General features: G+C 46.8%; 1 protein-coding gene across 1 annotated transcript in view; it reads right to left on the bottom strand.

Annotated features, from left to right (window-relative positions):
* DLGAP3 (DLG associated protein 3) overlaps positions 1-16,361 on the bottom strand; it is a 38,039-nt gene extending 21,678 nt beyond the window's left edge. The window contains exons 1-3 of the mRNA XM_027110702.1: positions 15,221-16,361; positions 10,820-11,025; positions 10,422-10,494 (exon numbers count right to left, since the gene is read on the bottom strand). Coding sequence (XP_026966503.1) covers positions 10,422-10,494; positions 10,820-11,025; positions 15,221-16,318 — 1,377 coding nt within the window. The 5' untranslated portion in view covers positions 16,319-16,361. The remainder of the gene's footprint in view (positions 1-10,421; positions 10,495-10,819; positions 11,026-15,220) is intronic.
* Positions 16,362-19,051: the final 2,690 nt, after the last annotated feature.

Raw genomic sequence — 19,051 nt, 5'->3', positions numbered from 1 at the left:
AGGAAACTCAGAGAAAAACAAGGGAGGCACTTGGTGCAGGTAAGCCCTCAGTCAGTGCCACAGGATGGTCTCAGGGCCTACCTGGTAGACACAGGCCACCACTCATGACAATCACACTATTCTTGTCACTGAGTCCAAGAGAAATTCCCCCATGGGTGATTATGTAGAGGCCACTGGAGGAAGTCATGGACAAGGTCCTCAGTAGCATCCACATGGTGAATGTGACAGCAAGTATCCCATGGTTGCATCTTGTGACCTCCCAGGAAAGATTCATGGCATCACATTTATGTACAGTCAACAGAGAAAGGAGTAGCTTGACTCATGTGTAAATTGCAGCTCAGTGTTTCCAAACTCGGCCCCCAAAGTGTATATGACATTATATCACTAGAGTCTACCTCAAATTGAGCAGGAATTTCCATCCTATTCTACAGATAGGCAAACTAAGGCTCAGAGAGGGCAGATGAATTATCCAAAGATGCCCAGCATGTAAGTGAGAAAACTAAAGTGTCCAGTTTCCTGTCTCTCCTGCCAGGCTAACTGAGCATCAGAATGTCCTGGAGAGCTTGTTAAACCTATATTAACTCAGTCTCCACCCTAAGGATCTGAACCCAGGGTTCTCTAACTATAAGCCTCTCTTCACCTTGGCTGCTTTGAAGGTCAGAGCCAAATTTGCTGGAGATTCAGTGATTCCAACATGGGTCCAGTAATTAAAAAGAAAGACTGTCTGCAGCTTTTTCTAAAGGAACTTCATTATAAGTGTACAGAAATCACAGGCCATGGACAAATCAATCCAAGAGCCTGTAGACATGAAGTTCTCCCATGTTTCTCCGGCACAAGCCACACTCCTGTGGCACCTGTGACTTTCACGACTCCTTGTGAGTCTGCCTCTCATTTTCCTATCTCTTGACCTCTGGGGTACCAAGCACCAGTGGTACCTGAAGCTCAGGAGCTGATCTAACTCTTGCTATTTCTAGGCTGGGCTCAAGATACTCCCCAACTAGAACCAATCCAGCCCAGGGGGTCTCTCTGAAGCACAAGAAAGCTCGTCTAACCCTAGCAGAGAGCATTTCAGTCTCAAGTCTGGACACCAAGGATGGAAGGAATCTCACTCTGTGGCTTATATCTGTATCTCCAGCCCTTTTCTCTGTGTAAAGCACTAGGCATAATATTTGGCATATAGCAGGTGCTCAATAAACATTAACTACTATTATTAGTAGCAAGAGGTTCTTAAATCACAGTGACAATACCTCTCAAAGGCCCATCTTTCCCAAGGGTTCTCAAGCTCTTGAAATCCCCACCATATGCTAGTCCCATGACCAATTCTATCCAAGGCAGACAGAAGGAGGGTGTGAAACTCTCTGGGGCTACACATATTCCATCTCTACTAGCCAAGAGGAGCTTCTGGCGTTCCAATAAGGGACCAGGACCTAAGGGAAATGTAGATTTTTATAGACTCTCAGAGGAATACTACATCTGAGCTGATCTTTACTGTATTACAAGTATGAAATTGTGACATTGTGCTGTGAATTCTCCTATTTTCCCTACACTGCCTTCCACCCTGCTCCCCTCAACTCTCACTTTCAGGAGAGTCAAAGCCAAAGAATCCTCTTGGGAAATGAGAACCTTAACCTTTCTGCAAACCAGACTCAGAATCAGTAAATATTTCCAAGGATGTGGGATATTTAAAAGAAAATACTTTGTTTGGGTCTAACTGAAAATTATCTGTACTAGAGTTAGTGGGTCCAACTGGGGACAAGGCAACATCCTGTATACTTTACATATGTCATTTGGTTTAGATAACCTTGGAAAACCCTCCCATTTTAAAACGTTCTAAAACACTTAATAAAATATAACAAACGTTTTATATACATTAATTGAGCTCACAAGAAAGTGAGGTAAGTCCCCAGGGGACAAAAGCAAAGAGGAGACTGGAAAATCAGAATATTAACTGTGTGAGCCAATGCTGCAAACAGCCCAGTGGAGGGTGGGAGGCGGGGGCAGGGGTTGCTGGTCTCAGTAACCAAAGGGCTTAGATTTTAACACCCACTTGGGCCCACACGAAGCGTGGAATTGGAAATGGGAACCTGCATAAAAGTAGGAAAGGGGAAAGCTTTGATGAAAAGACAAACTAGAAAAATCAATTATCAACACAGACTGATGACAAGGGAGCTAGTCTGTAGTCCAGGCACTGGGGAGAGGGGAAAGATGATAAATCTCTTAAGAATTTATACCCACAAGCTCGTCTTCACACAGACCCAGCCTTCAGTGTCTGCATGGGCCAGACGCCCCCCAAATTAAAAATTAACATAAAAAGGTGCCAGACCGAGAATAGTTGAACAGAAGCAATTTAAAAATATTTTCTGAATGGTTCTGAAGAACCTAGGGGTAGGACAGGAATAAAGACGCAGACGTAGAGGATGGACTTAAAGACACAGGGAGGGGGACGGGTAAGCTGGGACGAAGTGAGAGAATGTCATGGACTTATATAAACTACCAAATGTAAAACAGATAGCTAGTGGGAAGCAGCCGCATAGCACAGGGAGATGAGCTCAGTGCTTTATGATCACCTAAAGGGGTGGGATTAGGAGGGTGAGAGGGAGATGCAAGAGGGAGGAGATAGGGGGATATATGTATATGTATTGCTGATTCACTGTGTTGTAAAGCAAACATTAACACATCATTGTAAAGCAGTTATACTCCAATAAAGATGTTAAAATATATTAATTAATTAATTAAAAATATTTTCTGGGGGACCCACTCCTAACCCAGGCTGATGAGGGTTCTCAAAGATAAAGCTACACTGAAGATGAGCTCATATTAAACTGTGTGGTAGACAACCTCTAACACAGCTCCTAATCATCTTCACCTCCTGCATTCACATCCTTGCATAGTGCCCTCCTCTTGAGTGCAGATTAGACCTATTGGTCCACTTCTAATGAACAGAATATGGCAGATACAATGGCATGTCACTTTTGAGATTAGATTACAAAAAACACTGAGGCTTCCATCTTGGACACTTTCTCTCACCATCTCTCTCTCGGAGTCTTTGCTCTGGGGGAAGCAAGTTGTTATGTTTGAATTGTGTTATGTTGTGAGCCATATGGTGAGTCCCACACATCAAGGATCTGAAGCCTGCTGACAGCCATGTGAGTGTGGAAGGGGATCTTCCTCTAGGCAAGCCTTGAGATGACTGCAGCCTTGGCCAACACCTTGATGAAGCCTGTGAGACATCTGATCCATGTGGCACCCAGCTAAGCTGTGCTTGGATTCCTGACCCACAGAAATTGTGAGATAATAAATATTTTTTGTTTAAGACTCTATGTTTTGGGGTAATTTATTATGCAGCAATAGATCACTAATGCAGACAGTGACATAAACAAGAACTAAACTTCTACTGAGTGAAGCCGTTGAGAATTCAAGGTTTATCGGTTACTGCAGCTAGTGTTACCTTAGCTAAAACAGAATAGCTTTTAAACAATGTTTAAATTTTCTAAAACTTAAAAGATAAATAAAACTGAAAACATAAGGATAGAATAAAAGCTTTGAGGGACTTTCCTAGCGGTCCAGTGGTTAAGACTCCACGCTTCCACTGCAGGGGGCACAGATTTGATTCCTGGTCAGGGAGCTAAGATCCCACGTGCCGCATGGTGCGGCCAAAAAAAAGTTTTGAAAAAACCAGAAAGATTTGAAAAGGGACTAAATCAGATTTCTAGGGGGCAAAGGGGGAAATTTAAAACACAACTAATGAGTAAATGAAACACAATTGAAGAGAAAAATAGTGAACCAGTGAATAGTGAATAATATCTGAGGAACTTACCTAGAAGGCAACATAGAGAGGTAAAGAGATGGAAAATATGAAGGAGAGAATAAAAAGGCCCCAAATACAACAAATAAGAGTTCTAGAGGGGGGACTCGATAAAATGTAGAAGAGGCAATATTCAAAGGGTTAATTCAAAGTCCCCAATATTCAAAGGGGACTCGATAAAATGTAGAAGAGGCAATATTCAAAGGGTTAATAGTCACTGAGAATTTTCCAGACTTCTGACTTCAGACACAACAGAGTGAGGATACCAAATCCTGTCCCCCAAGACAACTATAAAGCTGCACAAAACTGTCAAAAACAACCATTTTATCACTCTGAAAATCAATCAAAGGTATACAGCAAAGAAACACATTCATGAAAACTACTGAACTTTGGGTAAGGACAGCATGAGTCTGTGGTGTCCTTGCCTGAGGCTGCTCCCATTACCCAAGCTCCCAGCTCTGTCCGTTGCAATAGTTCAAAAAGGGTGGGCCAGGCTATGAAAACCAGCTGCTTCACTGCAACTAACAAAGGGAGCTCACTTAATTTTGAGCATTGTCTGTTATAGTGTCAAGGATAGGAATAACCAGCAGCCCTGCCAGGCTGAGGTTTCAGCACTGTTTGGGGGCAAGCAATGGGACTGTCAGACTAGACAGGGATTTGATGGGGAGTTCCAGGGGCTAAGACAGCCACAGAGAGTTTGATAAGCTCTTCACATAGTCTGGGTTAACTAGAGGCTGGGTGCATGTACAACAGAGATCAGAGAGGCCTTGAGCCCACCCACATATCCTTTGCCAATGGAGCCTGTGCATACGTGCAGAAGAAATGCGAGAGAGCCTGGTGGAAAGTAAAAGCCAAAGATGGCTTGAAAACAGCACAGTGTTTGTACTCCCCAGATCACACATAGAACCATAAAAGGAGAGAGAAGTCTTACGGGCTTGAAGTTTTTGAGCACAACCTCTGATCAATCTCTGGCTGGACATTAAGCTATGCAGAGACAGGGTCAACCCCTAGGAAACCAGGCTTTAAAATAAAAACAAGAAAGAAACAAAATTAGTGGAGAAATCAGAGGCTGCATCTGGAATCATAGATAGATTTCACAGATTTAGCCCAGGGATTAACAAACAAAGCAATAACAATCTTCAAGAGGTAAAACAAGAATCCAGAGTTGCTACAATACATTATCTAAAATGTTCAGTATTCAACCAAAAAATTTGTGACACATGTAAATAAACAAAAAATGTGAATGTCCCCAAACATTTGATTTATCAAAGACTACAAAGCAGCTATTATAAAAATGCTCAAAGAACTAAAGGAAAGCATGTTTAAATATTTAAAGGAAAGTATGACAACAGTGACAGCATTAATAGAAAATCACAACAAAGAGAATTTTTTTTAAAAAGGAACAAGAAAAGAACTTCCCTGGTGGCTCAGTGGTTAAGAATCCGCCTGACAATGCAGGGGACATGGGTTTGAGCCCTGCTCTGGGAAGATCCCACATGCCGCAGAGCAACTAAGCCCATGCACCACAACTACTAAGCCTGCACTCTAGAGCCCGCGTGCCACAACTATTGAAGCCCATGAGCCTAGAGCCCCTGTTCCGCAACAAAGAAAAGCCACCACGATGAAAAGCCCACACACCTCAATGAAGAGTAGCCCCCGCTCGCCGCAACTAGAGAAAGCCCTCACACAGCAACGCAGACCCAACCAGCCAAAAGTGGCAGCCAAAAATTAATTAATTAATTAGTTTTTAAAAAGAACAAGAAAAGAATCAAATGGAAATTCTAGAGCTGAAAAGTACAATAACTGAAATTAAAAATTCACCAGAAGGGCTCAGCATAAAAAGTGATCAGTAAACTTGAAGATAGACGAGTACAGATTATCCAATATAAAGAACTGAATGGGGAAAATGACTGAATAGAAATGAACAGTGCCTCAGAGACCTATGGAACAACATCAAGTATATCAGTATGCATGTAATGGGAGTCCCAGAAGAAGAGAGAGAGAAAGAGGAAGAAAAAGTATTTGAAAAAATAATGGCCCCAAACTTTCCAAATTTGATGAAAAACATTAATCTACAGATCAAAGAAACTCAATGAATCCAAAGCAGGTTAAACATAAAGAGATCCACACCCAGACACATTACAGTCAAAATGTTGAAAGACAAAAAGAAAATCTTAACAGCAACAAGAGAAAAACAATTCATCGCATACAAAAAAAAATATGATTAAAAACTGGCTTTTCATCAGAAACAATGAACACCAAAGGCAGTGGAATGGTATAGTGAAAGTGCTAAAAGAAAAAAACTGTCAACCAGGAATTCTATATTCAGCAAAACTATCCTTCATAAAATGAAGTAAAAATAAAGACATTTCCAAATAAATACAGACTGAAGAAATTATTGCCAGCAGAACTATCTTACACGAAATACTAATGGAAGTTCTTCAGGTTAAAAGGAAGTGACAACCAGTAGTAACTCAAATCCACAGGAAGAAATGAGGAGCACCAGAAATGGTAAATATGTGAGTAAATATAAATAGGTCTATAAATATATTTTTCACATTCTTTTCTCTCAACTTCTTTAAAAGACGTAAGCAAAGCAATTATTATAATACTATTATTGGTTTATAATAATTTTTAGGTTTATAACACAGGTATAGGTAATACATATGACAATAATAGCACAGAAAAGGGAGAGAGAAAGGAGATATATTAGAGCAATGCTTCTGTATTTTACCAGAATCAATTAGATTTTAATAAGTTAAGATACACATTGTAATTTCTAGTGCAACCACTAATAACTTGAATAATATAGTAAAAAGGAATTAACGAAAAGAAATTAAAATGGTACAGAAAGTATTTAATAAAAAAGAAGGCAGTAAAGGAAGAACAGAGGAACAAAAATGATATGAGACAATCCAACCATATCAATAACCACATTAAATGTGAGCAGACAAAACACTGCCATTCAAAAGGCAGAGATTTTCAGACTGGATAAAAAAGCAAGTAGATAGAAAGTAAAAAGAAGGAAAAAGATGTACCAGCAAACAGTAACCATGAGAGAATTTTCCAGATTTGATGAAAGACATGAATCCTCAGATTCAGGGAACACACCACACACACACACACACACACACACACACACACATATCATAGTGAAACTGTAGGACACCAAAATCAAGGGCAAGATTTTGACAACAATCTGAGAGAAATGAAAATAACCAAGAAAGACTATTAGATTGATAGTAGACTTCCCCACAGCAACAACAGAACGGATGACAGAGGAATATCATCAAAACACTGAGAGAAAATAAATGTTGACCTAAAATTCTGTAATAAGCTAAATTATATAAAATAGTGAGAGTAAATGACATTTTTGGTTAAAGGCAGAATTTGCCACTAACAGACACTCACTGAAAAAAGTTACTAAAGAATTTACTTTAAAAGGAAGAAATGAAATGTAAGAAGGTATAGTGAGGGGGGAAAAGGTAAAAATGTGAAGGATTAGTAATACTACTAATCAAGTATTGGTAGTATAAAATTTAATAACAATAATAAAGGATAACTGAGAGAGGTAAAAAAAAAAAAGGTGGGACTAAAATACTGGGCAACTGGTACGTGTAAGAAGGGAAGAGGTGATCAAAAGTAAAGCGTCCTAAGGTCCTTACATTGTTCAGAAGAAGGGTAGAAGTAATTGTCAATCTAAGACAATCTGAGACTTTGCTAAGTCAAATATGCACATGAAAGTATAAGAATAACCACAAAAATAATGAAATTAGTACATATAACTGCCAAATCAGTGTGGGATTTGGTGAAGAGAAAAATGAAGAAAATCCAATTGATCCAAAAGAAGGCAGCAAAGGAGTAGAAAAGCATCACCCAAAAGGCAGGATAAATAGATGGGCACAAAATAAGATGACAGAAATGAATCCAAGCATATCAGAAATCACAATAAATATAAATGTACTAAACTCTCAAACAATTGTCAGAATGGATATCAAATAAAATATAGCTATAAACTACTTACAAAAGACACACCTAAAACATAAAGAGACAAAAAGCTTTAAAGTAAAATATAGGAAAAGATGTTCTAGGAAAATACTAGAAGGGCAAAAAGTGATAAAGATAATAGAGTGACGTCGCTAGTTCATTAAACCTGTAAATTTCCTCTTCTGTAAATCAGGGGTTATAAACCATGCCCCCCTGGAAAAATATGTAAAGTATACATGATGTTAGATAGTGTAAAGTGATGAAAAGAAGAAGTGGCGGGGGGGGGAGGAAGAGGAAAAGGAGAAGAACAGAGAAGGGAAACAGGAAATGTTGAGGGGGGTTAAAATTAAAATTTAGAACGTTTGGGTAAAGACCTGAAAGAAGCGAGGGAGCAATCCATGGGAGTATCTGGAAAGGAGAGATCCAGGCAGAGGTAGCAGCAAAGGACCTAAGGCTGAAGCACACGTGTGGTGTCGGAGGTGCAGCAAGGAGACCAGTGTGGCTGGAGTGGGTGTGGGATGGGAACAGTGTTAGAACAGGAACTCAGAGGTGGCAAAGGGCCAGATCATGCACTGTACTTATACATCATAGTACAGTGTTTGACTATTCCCCTGAGCAAGGTCTTGATTGAATGCAATTTTATTCTTAAATGATCACTCTGGCCATATTATGAGAGAATGAAGTGGAGCAAGGACAAGTGCAAGAAATCAACTAGAAAACAGTGCAACAGTCTAGACAAAAGAACATGGTGACTTGCACTGACGTGCTGGCAGTGGAGGTGGTGAGGAGTGACTGGATCCTGGAAATACTTTGAAGGTGGGACCAACAGGATTTGCTGAAGGGTTGGACATGGGATGTGTGAGAGAGAAAGGAGTCCAGACTGACTTCAGTGTTTTAGATCAGTGCTCCTGGAATAATAAAATTGCCATTATCTGAAATGGAGAAGACATTGGATGGAGTAGGAAATTTGAGGAGGGAGAAAAGGGTACCAGCAGTTTAGTTTTGAACATCTTAAGTTTGAGATGTCTACTCAACATCCATGTGAGATTTCAACACACAGATATATATGCATTTATGGGAGAATGTGGGCTGGTGATAGACATTTGGGAGTCATCAGGCTCTCAATAATATTCAAAGCCATGAGCCTGGATGAGCTCACCCAAAGAATGAGTGTAGGAAGAAGTCCAGGAACTAAGCCCTGGAAAACTCCAGTGTTCAGATCCTGAAAAGTTTGCAGGCACCAGTGACACAGACTAAGAATAGGCAACCAGAGAGAGAAGGCAGAAGAACCTAAAAGGTGTGGTGTCCTCAAAGCCAACTGAGAAAAGTGTTTCAGGAAGGAGAGAGTCATCAGCTGCGTTAGATGTTGCTGATGGATCAAGTAAAACAAGGTCTGAGCATTAACTAGTGGGTTTAGCAACATAGAATGGTCTTCTGTGAAAAGATGGCTGTGCCAATCAGATTCCCTGATTCAGGAAATGTAACAAAGAAATGCTGAGAGACTGCAGCAGCAAAACCATGGGAGCCAACCAGGACGGTCTTTGCATTGCTTTTTTTGCCCAGCAAACAGTAAAAATAGCTAACCTTTATTGAGTGCTGGCTGTGTGCCAAGAACACTATTATGATGCCTATTTTTAAATAGGGAGAGTGGGGCTCAAAAAAGTCAAGTATCTTGTCCCAGGTCACTCAGCTGGTAAGTAGCTGAGCTGGAATTCAAACCCACCTCATGCATTTAATTACTAAACTGCACTGCCTCCTTTAGTTAAGGGTAAAGTCTACACTTAGGTAGAACTCACACTTGTAAAATACCAGTGTGGGGCCAGGTACCTTGTGTTTGCATATATTTTCTCACTGAACTCACAAAACCCCTGTGAGATAATCATCATTACAATTGTCATTTCAAAGATGAGCCAACAGGGGCTTGGCTTCCCTGGTGGCGCAGTGGTTAAGAATCCGCCTACCAATGCAGGGAACACAGGGTCGAGCCCTGGTCCGGGAAGATCCCACATGCTGCGGAGCAACTAAGCCCATGTGCCACAACTACTGAGCCTGCATGCCACAACTACTGAAGCCCGCGCATCTAGAGCCCGTGCTCCACAACAAGAGAAGCCACCACGATGAGAAGCCCGTGCACCACAACGAAGACCCAGCACAGCCAAAAATAAATAAATTACATTAAAAAAAAAAAAAAAAGATGAGCCAACAGAGGCATTGAGAGGGAGGTATCTTGCCAGTGTTCCACAGGGTGGAGTGGAGGGGAAAGAACTCAAGCCCTGATCATCTCTGAGACTGCAGTTCTGCCTATCTCCAGTCTATATGCTCAATCTTGCCTTTTACATGGGGTGGGTTGGAAGCAATCAGGCCACGAAAGTGCTGGGGAACCTCAGAGAACTGACGCTGCCGTTACAAGTTCATCACTTTGAGGATGCTTCATGGTTTTTAAGGATGTGACTCTCTGAGATCCTCAGTCTGAGTCAGCTCCAGGAGTCCCAAGGCAGGCTTCCCAGCTCTCCAGAACCAGACCTGTTCTCTCTCCATGGGCAGATTCCTGATTTTAAGGCCTAGGCTGAGCATGGGACTGAATCCCCCTTCCCACCCTTTCCTTCCAGCATGCTGGGCCTCTCCCTACCTGTCCGGTGGTGAGGGAACGGCTATAGCCAGGGATGGAGCTCCGGGGGTGGATCCTGGGTGGGACACAGCAGCTGGGAAAGGTCAAAATTCCAGATTCAGAATGGGGGTCTGCTAGGAGGTGGGGGAGGGGACTGAGAGCACTGAGGCCCCTGAGCAGGTCTAACCCTCAGAAATCCCAGAGATCCCCAGGAGACTCCTGGGTAAAGGGATTCTGCCAAAGAGACATTCAGATAGGGGTTATCACAGGCACCCCCTCTTCATATGGGGCAGAGCAAGACTGCCCAATTGAACCCTAAGCAGGGAACCTGACTGGTACCCACTCTACGCACATCTCCTACAGGCACCCAGGATCAGCATCCTACGCCCCACCCCCACCCCAGCTCTCCCTGTCCTTACTTGATCCGGGCCTGGTCCACGCTGGAGGAGCGGCGGGTGGTGAAGCGCCGGGCGACCGCTTTGGGAGATGTCTTGGGGCTGCCATCTGAGTCTCCACTCTCCTCATCCCCCATGGCTTTGATGTAGCTGCCGCTCCGCATCCTGCGGCAGGGGATCTCCCCGTCCTTGCCCCCAGTGGGGTAACCCCCCCAGTCATCTTGCGGCACCTGCAGGGACAAGGGGCCTCTGTCTTTCAGACAAGTCCCTGCTGAATCTGGAAGTGGGGACCCACATTCTCCACTGCCAGTGGGAGACACTCAGCCCTGGCTCAAGCAGGCCACGTTCAGGAATGTGCAGAGGCAGAGCAGGTGAGGTCTCCGCTACAGGAGATGCCCCATCATCCTCCACGTGCTTTTTGCTCCTTAATTGAGGACCACCTAGAGAGTCTAGGAGCTGACATGCCAGGTGCCAAGAGGCTGAAGCTCAGAGGCCAAAGTGACCTATGTCAACCTCACCCCTATAAAGAGTCACCTGACCTCAGTGACCTTTCACCCCTCCTTCTCCTTCATCCTCTTAACTGCTTATAGCCCAAATCCTCTGACTTTCTGCCTCCCTTCTGTGAAGAACCACAGAGGGAGTGACATCAATTTGTGCTTCAGAAAGAGCACTTCAACCGTCCAAACAGAGGATGGATCGTGGAGGGCCAGGAGCAGGGCAGGGGCTCAAGTGGCGAGAGGGAGACCAATTAAGAGGCTGATGCTGTTATCCAGGCAAGAGATGATGAGGCTTAAATTAAGACAATGACAATGAGGGGGAAGAGGAGATGGAAATGAGAGGTGTTAAGGAGCATCAGTGAGCCTGATTAGACGTGGGGGGTGAGGGGGTGGGGAGGAGTCGATGACGACTGAGATCCTGCTGGCTGAGGACCTGGGGGGATGGGGCTGCTGCTCACTGAGCCACAGAATCCCAGAGAAACAGGTTTGGGGAAAAGGTGATAGGTTCAGCGTTGAGCATCTTGAGTTGGCAGAGAACTGTGGAGCAGGTGGTTGGGCGTTTGGTTCTGGAGTTCAGCAGAGAGATCTGGGCTGGAGGCAGACATAGGGGAGCCATGGGTGGCAGCTGAGTCCACAGGAGTGAATGAAACAGCCCAGGGGAAAGAAGAAAGAGAGGTGGGAAGGGATCCACTGACATTTAAAAGGGGACTGCGAAGAAAGGGAGAGGAGCCTATGAAGTCACCTGAGAAAGAGTGGGCAGAAGGGTGGGAGGGAAGTCAGGAGAATGCCATGTCATGGAAACAGGAGACATTTCCAGAATAGAAGGAGTTGATAATGTCAAATGCCACAGTGCGTGCAGAGGTTAGTGATTCAGGCTACGGAGTTAGAACCATGTTCGAATTCTGGCCCCGTCACTTGCTAGCTGGGTAAACTTAAGCAAAACTGATTAATCTCTAAGCCTCAGTTTCCTCGTCTGTGAACTGGTGATGATAATTATGCCCACTTCACAGCATTGGTGGGAAAGATAAGTGAGCCAATATAGAGTGCCCAGCATAGAGTAAGTGCCCAATGTTGACCATTGTTATAAGCATTGAAAGGTACCTTTCAAGGAGAGTTCTCAAGAGACCATTGGTGACCACTCCCAGGACATTTTAGAGGACAGAGGTGTGGAAGTCAGACTGCAGTAAAGGGGAGAGTGAAAGGAAGTGAAGTAGTGGAGTCTACACTCTAAGAACTTGGAAATGAAGGGAAGACAGGAGGGAGATGGAAAGGGGTATGGGGTTGAAGAAAAATATTTTTTTTTTAGGATGAGAGAGATTTGGGCATGTTTGCAGGATGAGGGAAAGAGTCAGTAAAGAGACAGTCTTTAAATGTGGGGAGGAAGGGGGGACAGCTCATGGACAGAGGGGATCCCAGAGAGATGGGCTCAAGCCCTGTGGAGGCGTCATGCTGGGATGGGTGGTCCTGGCTTCTCCTCTGAGCCAAGAAGGAAGGGTATGAGGGTGGCTGGGGATTTTGATGAGTCCCCAGGTGCACTGACAGGAAGGTGAGGGAGTCTGGGATGGTTGGCCTACACTGTGAAGAATGAGGTGTAATGAAGGCATGCGGGAGGGGCCCAGGGCAGGTAGCGAAGATTTAAAACACCTGTTGAAAAGAACAGGTTAAATGGGGTGGGGGTCAGGCTTCAGGGAGAGCATAGGGCTTGGGAGAGGAATAGAGATTCTGGGGTGGGACTAAATGAGGGGTCAGAGATCAGTGTAAGAACAGGGATGGGATGGGGCCCCATGAAGGAGCCCTCAGGGGGTGAGGCGGACAGGGCTCGGTGTGGGGCTGGGCTCAATCAGAAGATGGCAACGCAGGGAAGAGACGAGGCTCCATAAAGGAACAAAGGCTCTGAGTGAAAAGAGGGATTCTGGAAGAAGTCTGAGAGAGAGCTGGCATCCAGTAGGGGAACAAGGTCTCAACAAAAGGACTGGGGATCCAACAAAGACACCTGGTCTGATGTGGCCAGCTTCCCCTGCTTTTGTGCCAGGGGGGGCACCAGTCTGTCTAGAGAGTCCCTGCAGCCCCTTGTTCTCCCCCAAACAGGCTCAGACTTTCCAGTCCTCAGATTCCCTGGAACCCCAGCCCCTGATCGATCCTTGCCCTTCCCCATACTCTACAGAGAGGAGCCACAGAGGCAGAGGGAGGCAGATGGGACAGCCAGGCACGCTCTGCACACTGCAGGGCTCCCACTCCATAGCCACTGCGGAGCTGCTGGCTCCTCTGCAGGACACTGTGAGTTGCATGTTAAAAAGGAAGCCCCCAGGGAGGTGAGGGAAGCCCTGGAGAAGCAGCAGGGAGCAGCGGAGTGGTGGCAAGGTTCCAGGGATGGGAGAAGAAGGGTTGGTGTTCTCTCCTCGACCCTTTCTGCTGGACCCTTCAATCCCCAGCTTAGAGAACCTCTCTCCCAGGGAGGGGGCAATCCAAGGCCAACCCAGAAGTCCTGAATCCTAGAAGTCTCCAACCTCCCCTTCTGTCTCCCACCCCTTCCTGCTTCCACTGTGGCCCTATCTGTTCCCTTGAGCTTTTGTGGGTTCCCTACCCAGGAGAGCCCTAACATGTGAACAACTTACCAAAAAGGCCAGTGACACCCAAAGACACATGCAAGCTCAACTCTCCACACCTTTGAACGTGCTGTCGTCTCTTCCTGGAACACCCTTAATCCTGGAACTTCTGCACTCAACTAACTCCAAATTCTCCACTGAGATTCTGCTCAGGGGACATTCTTCCTAGAAGTTGTTCTGGCCACCATCACCCAGGTGGGTGAGGTGCCTCCTCTGGGCTCCCAAGGCTCCCACGGCTCTCTCCTCTCACAGCCTCATCACAGTGTATTCTACCTGATGCCTTGTCTATCCCACCTTTAAATGGTGAGCTCCTCCCAAGCAGCATCTGTGTCTTCATCTTTGTATCCACAGCACCCAGGAAATGCTCACTGAATGAATGGACGCAGACGAACTATGCGGAACGTGGGTTTGGGGGATAACCCTAAGTCTACTCGACTTCTAGGACTTGTCTAGACTTTTCCTCCTAAAACTATAGCAGGGCTCAAGAAAGCCTGTCAGGGGATATGAGAGGGGAGCGTAAGGCAGAGAAGAGGGAGGTTGATGGCAAGAAGAGCCCCCGACCCCAACTCAATAGGAAGACGGAGAGGGGACAGTGAGAGATGGATGAAGGCTCCATAAGAAGAAGGGTTCAGAGCTCTTAGCCTCAACTGCAGACACTATAGAGTTGGTAGAAGAGGACAGGGACAGTGTGCCCTGGCCTGCTGCTGTGTCTGGAGCTCAGACTTGTGTGAAGCCCAGCCTGGGGAAACCCATGAGACAGGCTCCCAGGCTCTTCCACAGCCTCACGGGTGTCCTGCTGCAGGTTCCCCAGAACGACAAACACCAGCAGAGGCACATTCTGGAAATAACTGACCTTCACATTCAAACAATATCTGGACCACCCAGGTTTGGGCAGAAAAGAGGTCTGGAGAAGGCCTAAGGGGCAAGAGGACTGCTTTCCAACGGCTGACCTCCAATCCTGGGGAAGCTACAGGCAGGGAGCACCGCACTGTCCTGTTCACTGCCTACTCTCAACCTCATTCTGCCTCCAGCCTCACGAGGCAGAGGCCAGCACAGCTTGTCCAAAACCTCAGGTAAAGGAAAAGTCTTCCCAGCACTGACATACAATATCAAAATAGAAGGGCCCCTTCACTGCATAAACAGGGAAACTGAGGTCCCCAAAGGGGCTCAAGGCAATACAGTGAGGCAAGGGAGAGCCTCCCTGACTCCAGACCCTCCATCCTGGGAATAGCTGGCTCCCACCCAACCCTTTCCACAGCTCCCTGGGTGACAACATTGATGAGGGCTGAGGACCCTGTTCCCCACCCCCACCAAAGCCTCACCTGCAGATAGTGATAAGTCCTGGCTTTGGCCTTGGCCTCCGGACCCAGGAGCCCCTTGCCTGGCCCGGCCCCTGGGTATCCATCCCGGCCCTGGCTGACCATCATGGTATGCCAGGCACTCCGCTTGACCGATTGTCCGTCCAGTGACATGGACATGCCAGTGCAGGCGAGACAGCGGCCTTCCGACCCGCCCGAGCGCCCCTTGAAGCTCAAGTCCCGGTAGGACCCATCTGGAGCCTCCAGGCAGAAGGGACCACCAGGCTCCCCAGGGGGCCGCCCACCGGCCAGGAAGCCGCTGTCACTGTCCAAGTTGTCGTCGGAGCTCCACCAGCCCGCGGCCTTGGCCTGCTGCCGTCCATCCCCCTTGCGGTCCTTGCTCTTGCTCCTCTTGCCATGCCGGGACTGGTGGTGGTGGTGGTGGTGGTGATGGTGGTGGTGGGAGGTGTGGAGGCCTCCAGAGCCCGGGCCAGGGTAGCTGTCTCCGCCGGAGCCACCTCTGCCCTCAGCCTTGGGCCCATTATAGTCCCGCTTCCCTGGCGCCTCCAGAGAGTGGGACTTGGCAAACAGCTTCTGCACAGAGTGAACCAGGTGCCGGATGCGGCTGGGGCTCTCGCTGCGGGCCTCCGGGGTAGTGCCAGACCCTGGCCCGGGCCCGGCCCCTGCTGGCCCTCGCTGGTATGGCAGCGTGTGGAAGCCATCTTGTTGAACAGGCAACTGCTTTTCAAACTGGTCCAGAAGTGTGGGAGGCAGGCGGGGGGCACCCTTGCCCTGTGGGTGGCCCACACAGTCTTCACAGGTGTCGAAGGGGCCCTGGCCAGGGTACATCCTGGGGAAGGTGCTGCTACCCCCCCCAACCCCGGCCCCTCCCGGCCCTCCCTCGGGGCCTGTCGCTGGTCCCTCACTCAGGCTCAGGGGCCCTTCAGGAGAAAGGTGTCCCAGACCAGCTCTTGGGGCACAGAAGCGGGGCTCGGTGGAGAAGGCCTCCCCGGAGCCCAGCAGGTATGGAGCCCTGGCAGCGGGGCCCACGTCCATATGCTGCTGGTCGGCAAAGCGGGCTGGGCGGGGATGGCTGCCTCGGTCGCCATGATAACCCCTCATGGCCTCAGCAAGGGCTCTTCATAGTGCTGGGGGCCAGGCCCCAGGAACCTCCTGGAGAAACAGGGAGCAGTGGGATTAGGACTGAACGACAGGCCACGTCACCTGAAACTATCTTTTATTAGGTATTCTTATATCCCTTTAGGTAGTGCATACCAATTTAGTGCGATGGATTCCACTATCTTTCCACAAATGGGCTTAAAAGCCTTAAAACAGTCATACTAGACAAAGATGCTCACAAGGGCACAAAATAACGTCATCATCCATCAAATGCTGCAAATATGATAAATACTTATTCAGAAGAGGAAATGCCCTCAACCAAATGGGTTTTTTAAAATCCTTAGGTAACCCAAAATAAAAAGATACCAATACAGACATAAAAACAATAGTCAAACATACTAGCCATTAGGTGAACTAGCTTTTAACAAGCTGACATGAGGCAAATCGATCCAGCACCACACCTGTGTCTCATCCCTACCCAATTCCACGGCTAGGAAGCCTCAGGCCTCTGGGTCACAGCTCCCAGAAGCAATAACCAAAGAGAACACTGGACCCAAATCTACGTATCTATCACGATTCTGCAGGAAAACCCCTCTGCTTCCTTCCACACCCAGCTCCTTCTATCTGGCTGTAAGCTTATTCTCCTTCCCCCCCCTACCCAGGACTGAGATAGGAAGGGATAACCTGAGATGACTCCACCTTCCTCTTCCGGGTTCCAAATATCCCCTGATGAAATTTCCCCTTTTGCCTTTTACCACCCACCCCCATTCCAATGGAGGGGAGTCATGAAGGGAGGAGAAACATAAAGAGGAGGAATGCTGGCTCTTCGAGCAGCATCTGAATCCTAAACTGGGGTTAGAACCCAGGAGTTCCTCCTCCCAGGAACAGTGGGCTGGCAGGGCAGGGGGGTGATGGAGAGAAAGCATTGGAACCAGTGCTCCTGGCCCCCATCCCAGGCTTGCCAAGACTACAGGACAGAGAGGTCAGCTCTCAGCAAGTACTGCCTCCAATCAGGACTCCAGAGCTGCCAGGACAGGAGCTACGGCAGGAGGGGGTGCCAGCAGGAGGGACAGGGACTGAGAAGCTGGCAGACGGCGCCCTCTCTCATCCCAGACCAGGCTCCTGGGCCATCTGCTGACTATGAGGTGATGACAGCCTCAAAGACTCCAGACAGCAGCACCTCCAAGGCTCTTCCTCCTTTCCTCCCCTCCACTGCCTCCCCATACCCACCATGGGGATGGCTTCTTCCAAATCCTGCTCACAGCTCATCTCTGAGCACTTGCTACGTACCAGGTACTGTGCATACCTAATATTCTCTAATCCCACTGAAATCCTATGTGTAGACATTATCCACACTTACCCATGAGAAAATTGAGCTCAAAATGGTAAGGTCACAAAGCCGGTAAATGGGTGAGTCACTTTGAATCAAGATTCAAACCCAGGTTATTCTGATTTAAGAAGCCCATCTCCAAAAAAAAAAAAGAACCCCATCTCTCAGAGTCTCCTACTACTCACCATCCGGGTTGTCCCATCCTTGGTGTCAGGATTCCCACCGCCAGGCAGAATCCTAACTTCAAAAGGCTCAGGACCACTGGCTCCTGACCAAAAAGAAAAGGGTGGTAAGCAAAGAGGAAAAGAGATTCTCCTGGAGTCCTCCGAGGACCAGTCTCAGGCCTTGACAGTTTCCGTGCCCAACCCCCCAAACCAGGACTGATTGGATCCCCCATGATGCAGAGCCTTTGGGCCCCCAGAGAAATGAAGTTGGCTTCATTATGCAAATGTATGCAAATGAGCTTACAGTTTGGACTACCTCCAACTGCAGGTGTCTGTGTGATCTGTCCATGGTGCTGAGCCACTGCATTTTTTTTCATTGCCCTCAAATATGATTCCATTCCACAAATATTTGTTGAGCAGCTACCATAATAATACTCGGAATGAGAAGTGTATAGAGGTGATTTAAGTGTGGCCCCTGTCATCGAGAGGCTTGTAGTCTAACAGGGGAACAATCTCTCACGTGATAGGGTTATTTTAGGTCCCTGTATTTTTGCACAAGCTGCTCCTTCCTCCTAGAATCTCCTTTCATCCACCTTCCAACCAACTCCCCTGGCTAACTAACACTTATTCATATTAAGGCCACCTTCCCTCGAAGACTTTTTGTGCTCTTATTCTGGGTTATGCCTCTCTATTGGGTTTTTATCACACCCTGGGTTCCTCCCATGAAAGCAGCTATCACACTGCACTGAAATTGTCTGTTTCAGTTTCTGTCTTCCCAACTAGAATCTGGTCTTCTGCAGGGTAGGAACCAACCTCTATTTATCACTGGATCTCCAGCACCTAACTCGGGGCTTTGCCCAGAGCTGGTACTTAATAAATGTTCGCTAAGTAGATGAATAAATGACTGTGCTGGAAAGAGGTACCAAAATGTCAGGCCAGTTAAGATGAGGGCAAGAGCAGATCCAATAGAGGGAAATTGAGGAAGACTTCCCAGAGAAAAGTGTGTTTAAGATGGAGAACAAGATGGCTGTGTGTAAGGGAGAGAGAATTCCCAGTGGAGGGAACAGCAAGCATAAAGGCAGAAGAGTTGGGCAAATAAGGAATTCTGAGGCGTGGGTTGAGAGAGTTCCAGCAGACACGGGTTTGGAAAACACTGGGAAGAGATGGGAGAGAGTCAGAAAGGAAGACAACTCTGAAGTTTGCAGCAGCCGTGACTGGAAGACTAATGATGCCATTATTAGG

The sequence above is a fragment of the Aethalodelphis obliquidens genome, unplaced genomic scaffold (assembly GCF_003676395.1).
Source record: "Aethalodelphis obliquidens isolate GAN/ISIS:26980383/991018 unplaced genomic scaffold, ASM367639v1 scaffold9, whole genome shotgun sequence".
Lineage (NCBI taxonomy): Eukaryota > Metazoa > Chordata > Mammalia > Artiodactyla > Delphinidae > Aethalodelphis > Aethalodelphis obliquidens.
Note: the sequence above shows the minus strand (reverse complement) of the source record. Positions and strands in the feature narration are given on the sequence as shown.